The sequence below is a fragment of the Perognathus longimembris genome, chromosome 15, assembly GCF_023159225.1.
Source record: "Perognathus longimembris pacificus isolate PPM17 chromosome 15, ASM2315922v1, whole genome shotgun sequence".
NCBI lineage: Eukaryota > Metazoa > Chordata > Mammalia > Rodentia > Heteromyidae > Perognathus > Perognathus longimembris.
In genome coordinates, this window is record NC_063175.1 from 55,477,619 (window position 1) to 55,483,835 (window position 6,217).

Consider the following 6,217-nt stretch of genomic DNA (forward strand, 5'->3'; position numbering starts at 1 on the left):
ACATGGGCAGCGAGTTTGGACTTAGGTCTCTCCCCAGTGTGTACCCGCTCGTGGCCGAGCAGCTATGCCTTCAAGTGGAAAGCCTTGTTGCACTTGGGACACTAGAAAGGTTTCTTGCACTTATTACACTGGAAAGGCTGCTCTTGCTGATGTGAGTCCTGATGTGTACCACCAGCTTGAAGCGCTGGGCAAAGCCCTTGCCGCACTTGCAGGCGAATGGCATCTCTGCTCTGTGCAGCAGCTGGTACATCTTCATGTCGGCCCTGGCCTGGAAGCTCTTGCTACAGACGGAACACTGGACGTGCCTCTCCCCACTGTGTAGGCGCAGGTGCTGGGTCAGCAAGTCCCGCTGGATGAGGCTCTTGCTGCACTGTCCGCAGGGGAAGGGCTTCTGGTCACTGTCCTGTGCTGGTGATCCTGCAGGGCGCCCTTGAGGAGGAAGCTCTTGGGGCCCTTGGGGCACTGGAAGGGCATCTCCCCGCTGTGCAGGCCCGGGTGCTCCTGGAGGTGGCACCTCAGGGGGAAGGCAAGGCTGAACTCGCTGCAGCGCCTGGGGTCTCTGTGCCTGTGCTGGTGGATGTGCAGCTGGGTCTGCAGGCTGAAGCGTGCTTTGCTCTGCGCACAGTGGAAGGACGGCAGGTCCTTGGCTTTAAGCTATAGTCATCATCTCTGCTTCCCATGTATCTAGGGATATTTGTGTTAGCCACAAGCACCCAGTGATCTTGTTTTGTGATGAACTCAAAATAACAAATGTTCATCTTTGGTCACACTGATTTATTCCTTCTCTAATCCACTTTAAAGACAATTTGATATCCATGTAGGCTGATGCCGAGGGCCCAATGACCCCTGAAAAAAAACTCCACCCACTATTTCTTGCCTGGACAGCTAGTTTGGGTAAAAGGGCATCATGCTCCTGAATTGGAACCCAAGTGGCAAGGACCTTACTCGGCAGTGCTAACTACACAGTCAGGCATTGAAGGTACAGGAAAACAGCAGGGGATCCACCATTCTCATGGGAAAAAGGCAGTGGGACAATGTCCAACAGGTGGTTCAAGATGGACTCCTCAGAGATATTCAGAAAATCTCCTAAAGAAAGGACTACCCAGTATTAATTAATGTGGTCAACAGGGACATGATTTTTTCTTATGATTACCCCTCCTTGTTCTTAATGTGTTAATGTAGCTTTTCTGCCCAGACCTTTGTACAGGCAGCCTGATACTATCTGCTGGACTTGCTGTACCTTTCCTGTTTGACTGGGATTGGGAGGCCCCCACTGGCCCAAAAAGAATCAAATTAATGATTTAATTGGACATGAAAACCAGTGGGGAATGTGATAAGCAGCTTGAGGTGGGGCCATTAGAGGCACTGGAGCAAGATGTGGAGGTCTATTTATTGGGCGTGCATTCAAGGGGAGGCAGGCATTGTGTGTATGTGTATGTGGGTGGATATGTGGAGAGGTGGCCATGGGGGTGGGCAGTGTGTATGAAGAGAGGAACAGAGGTGGTTTGTGTGGGGTGAAGAAGGACGCAAGGAAGCAGCAAGAGGTGTCTGCCACAGGAGTGCAGCAGAGGAGCTGGGCAGAGCGGTGCCTGAGCCTGCCAACAGGCCTATGGGGAGAAGCCTGTCTGAGAAAGGCCTTAAGGCCTCAAGGAAGCCTGCAGAGAAGCCTTGAGGCTTCCAGTAGGCCTGCAGAGAGGGGAGAGGCATGAGAAGAGGCCAGACAAGCAGGAAAGAGAAAATGGAAGGAGCTAGCCCCTTTGGTGTTACGGAAGTTTGGTGGTTGAGCTTGTTGGACTTTGGACGTAGAGGCTGCTCTTGGTTCTCAGTTCTGAGTTCTGGGTAGTTAGCCCAGGACAAGGTAGTCAGCCACAGGCCCAGGTTTGGAGGTGGAGGCTGTTCTCCTTCTGGTTTGGGGGTTCTTAAATAAAACTCCTTTGCCCCCTTTAGCCGTGCCTCTATGGGTTTTCATGCTCACAACCTCATTAGGAAGTGGCTGGGTTAGAAGATTTGTTTTCAGTCATGTGCACATTACTCTTGGTGTTGGTGTAGATTTCACATACTCCTTGACAGAAGCAGGACATTCTCATTTCTCCCAATTGTCTTTCTGATTCCTCTGAGATCACTAGACCACGTGTGATGTACTAGGCAAGGCCTGAGTAAGCAACATGGGCAACACTCATGCAGAGGAGCCCTGGACCTGTGATGGCCCTGAGCTGTCCAGTCCCGCAGGGATGGCAACAGCAGGTTATATCAAGAATTCAGCAAACTCAGTGACTCCCTGATCAGAATAAAAGTGTCACCAAATGTGGTTAGAATAGAGCTACTTCTGCATAGAATGAGAACAGGAATACTTTGGACATGGGCAGAGAGGCTGTGTTTCTTGGTGCCACTTCCTGGAAGACAACTGAAAGCCTGGGTGGCCACAATAGTAGTGTGAGGGAAGCCAGGAAAGGTACAGGTAAAACTGAGCACCTATCCAGCTGTAGCAAGTCCCACTCTCACCAACAACTACACTGGACAGTTAGATGTGGATAGGGCTGCAGGAGCAGTTGTCATCAGGACTCCACCCATTCTGCCTGGATCACAAGGTTCTGGCCACACCCTCTATTATTTCACACTTCTCTCTGACCAATGGGATGGGAGACATGGGGCCACGCCCACATCCTCTCTGCCTAGTAGCACTGGTATACCCTCAGTTGGCTTACACCTCTCTCAGCCATTGAGGGAGGTGGAGGTGATAATTGTTGGGGTCCAGCTTTATGGACTTCAGGGTGAAGGGCATTAGAGAGCGCCCCTGAGACGCTGCCCTTCCCCCCAGCCCTGGGGAATGCGGAAGCAGGCCACGGTTCTCTGGGTCCGGAACCAGAGGAACCGGCTTTGCCAATAGCCCCCAACTTTCTCGCCAGCCCAGGCGCCCCCAGTCTCTCCCTGGCGCGGTACTTTCGAGTGACGTTAGCTCATGAGGGGGTCATGTGACAAGCTCCCAGCCTATCAGCGTCCTGGCCGATCGCCTTCTCTTGCTATCATTAGTCCTTGCCCCCGCCTTAATAAATCAGATAGCTCTTGAAGCTTCTCTGAGACCCGCGTATGCCTGGCTTTCTTTACTGGTAAGGAGGTGGGTAAGCGTTCTCGTCCGGCCATGTGCACGTGAGGTCAGTGCTGGCTCCCCCGCCCCATCCTGGCCTTACCTGCGGGCCGGGTGACCTGGGGAGAGGGTGAGAAAGGGAGTTGTGAGAAGCGTAGCTGAGCCTTGATCCCCACGCCAAGGGAGGCGAACCGAGCCCGACAATAATCAGTGAGTTAAGAGGTATAGTGAGAAATAGACATTGTTAGTGATTGTAGAAGTGATTTCAGACTGCCCGGGAATGTGGCGACTCTGTCTTCCCTGCTGCCCCAGGGCTCAGAGGTCTGAACAAACCAGCCAAAATGAAACAGCTGCAGCAAATCAACTACGGCAAGAATACCAGCAGAACTGTCCTGCAAGTGGACCTGCACAACCTAATACAAAGAAGAAACCTATCAAGGGTGATCATCCCAAGAGAAACACCAATGGGTATGGTCAATCAACTGCGCATACTGCCAAAGAGCACGCCTCCCCTGAGCCTGCCCTGCCTTCGAGCAGCTGGAGAGTTTCCAGGGTGGAGAGTCTCACAGGTCCCAATAACACCGAGGATCTGCAGAGGCACTACCAATACCTGGTGCTTGCCCTGCACTCCAGCAAGTTAAGAAACCAACAGCTCTCCAGTGAGATCCACCAACTGAAGAAGGAAAAGAGACACCTACAGCATGAACAACGAAAAGAGAATTGGAGGAGAGCCAGTGAGCAAGAAGCACTGCAAGGAGACTTGGAAGCCCACAAGGTAGCCGTACAGATGTTGGTTTCAGAAGAACGCAACTTACACTCTGCCCTGGCTCGCATCCAGCAGGTGGTTAATAAGAGGATAAGGGAGCCGGAAGGTCTCATCAGCTGCTGGCAGGCTGCACAGCAGCACGTTAGAGAGCAAGAGATAGCCTTGTTCCCAGTCACCACCCAACAGCATGCCACTCAAAAGAAGAATCTACAGCTCATCCAAGACCAGGAAAAGAGCAGGAGTTATGATTTGGAGGAAAACAAGAGCAATTTGCAAAGGAAGCTGGAAGTCCTCTGGAGCCAAAAGCTCAACATGAAGAGCAGAATTCAGAAGCTTCAACAAGCAGCAGAGGAGCGGGCAGTGCTCAAAAGGCAAGTGGACAACCTGAGAAGGCTGGTGAAGACCATGAGGTCAGAACGGGACAACTCTGCCAAGTACCTGAGGAGGGAGAGTGCCATGTGGGAGGACATGGTCCAGCAGCAATGGAAGAGATGACACAACTGTTTTAGTTCTATTTTATCTTCTTAATTTTTAAATTTTTGCATTTGAGTATTCTAGGGCTATGAGCTCGGGGCTTTGTGCTCCTTAGGCAGACATTTCAGGACTTGATTTACATCCCTAGCCTTTGGATTGTTTTTCACATGCAGTCTTTCTTTAGGCCCGGGGCAGCATCAAAAGCCTTCCTCCTATTCTTGATTATAATGTAGCTGCAAAGACAGGCATACCCCATTCTGCCCAGCTTTGCCTGTGGAGTTTTGCTAACCTCCACCCATACTGTCCTGGAATAATGAACCTTGGGTTCTGAGATTCCCATGATCCTGGAGTGGGAGGCAAGCACCAATGCACTCAGCGAGCTGTTGGATGAAATGAAGTCTTGTGAAAGTTTGTACCAGGTTGACCTTAAGCTATAGTCATCATCTCTGTTTCCTAAGTAGCTAGGAATATCTGTGTTAGCCACAAGCACCCAGTGATCTTCTATTGTGATGAACTCAAAATAACAAATGTTCACCTTTGATCACACTGATTTATTCCTTCTCTAATCAACTTTAAAGACAATTTGAGAACCCTAAATGCTGAAGCCGAGGCCCACTGACCCCTGAAAAAAAAACACTACACCCACTATTTCATTGCCCAGACAGCTAGTTTGGGTAAAAAGGCATCATGCTCCTGAATTGGAACCCAAGTGGCAAGGACCTTACTCGGCAGTGCTAACTACACAGTCAGGTATTGAAGGTACAGGAAAACAGCAGGGGATCCACCATTCTCATCATGGAGACTCTGCAGGGTGGTTAAAATGAGGCCTTGGTAAGAGAGATGCGTGTGTTCAACGATCAGGACCAACTCTGTCTCTGCACCTCCATCCTTGTTTTTCCATTCAGCCAGAGAGGTACGTTTAGGCCAAGTGGTGAGTTCAATTTTGTTTTCGGGCTGGGATGTAGCTCCGTGGCAAAGCGCTTGCCTAGCAAGTGCAACGTCCTGGGTTCGATCCCCAGTACCAAAAAAGAAAAGACAAAAAAAATTTGTTTTCAATTCCATGGCTGCATTCCTCCCCTTTCTCTTCATTCTCTTGCTCCTTGTATTTTTTTTTCCAATTGTGTGCAGTGGGTGGGAAAATGGGATTCCCATAGGGCTGTATTAACAAGGATGGAGAACGATGACTAAAAGTCTGCCCAAGAAAAGCGACTGGGTGTGCTCCTAAATCTGTGAGTTTCTCAAGCCACCATTCAGTGGTGGTGGCTTGTGTTACCACCATGGACACTTTATAGAATTTTGAGCCAAGGGATGAGTTTGGTGTTGTAGCACATTGCCATATATTGTGCCAATTTACTTTTATATTTATGGGAAATCTGAGTCAAGCCAATAAACTCTGCATCTCACTGAGCTATACAGGTGACATTTTGACCACCTGGCTCCTCCTGTCTGCCACTTCTTTCTCTCTGATCTAGCAGCGACACCCATGCTTGTCACAAAAATACATACTTAAATTAACTACAAACACACACCACTGAAAACAATTCCTCTTTCCACTTGTAGCATGGCTTTCCCAGGAGAGAGAGCCTACATTTGCTTAGAATCATTTTTGAAAACCAGCATTGTTTTGATACTGGACTTCAAATCTTGCAGCCCACCTAAAGTTCAAGTATTGTTTAAAATTAAAAAATAAAGTGGAGAGGGTTACCCACAGGAAGAGCAACTGCTTCAGAATTGATTTTGCTGTTTGAGTGGCTGCTTGCTTTGGAGGAACAATTACAAGTTTGCCACTTCTGGGCCTTGGATCCTGGGATAATTGGGTACCAGCATTCCTGGGGATCTGCTTAAGAAATGAAGCTGTAATGGGCTTTGCTCTTCTTTGTGACGCACCGGGG

At 49.6% G+C, this 6,217-nt stretch overlaps 1 protein-coding gene across 1 annotated transcript; it reads right to left on the reverse strand.

Annotated features, from left to right (window-relative positions):
* Window positions 1-70: 70 nt before the first annotated feature.
* LOC125363949 (oocyte zinc finger protein XlCOF6.1-like) lies at window positions 71-2,081 on the reverse strand. The gene is made up of 2 exons (XM_048363286.1): window positions 2,033-2,081; window positions 71-417 (listed from the first exon to the last, which is right to left on the reverse strand). The coding sequence occupies exons 1-2, from the start codon at window positions 2,079-2,081 to the stop codon at window positions 71-73; spliced, it is 396 nt and encodes a 131-aa protein (XP_048219243.1).
* Window positions 2,082-6,217: the final 4,136 nt, after the last annotated feature.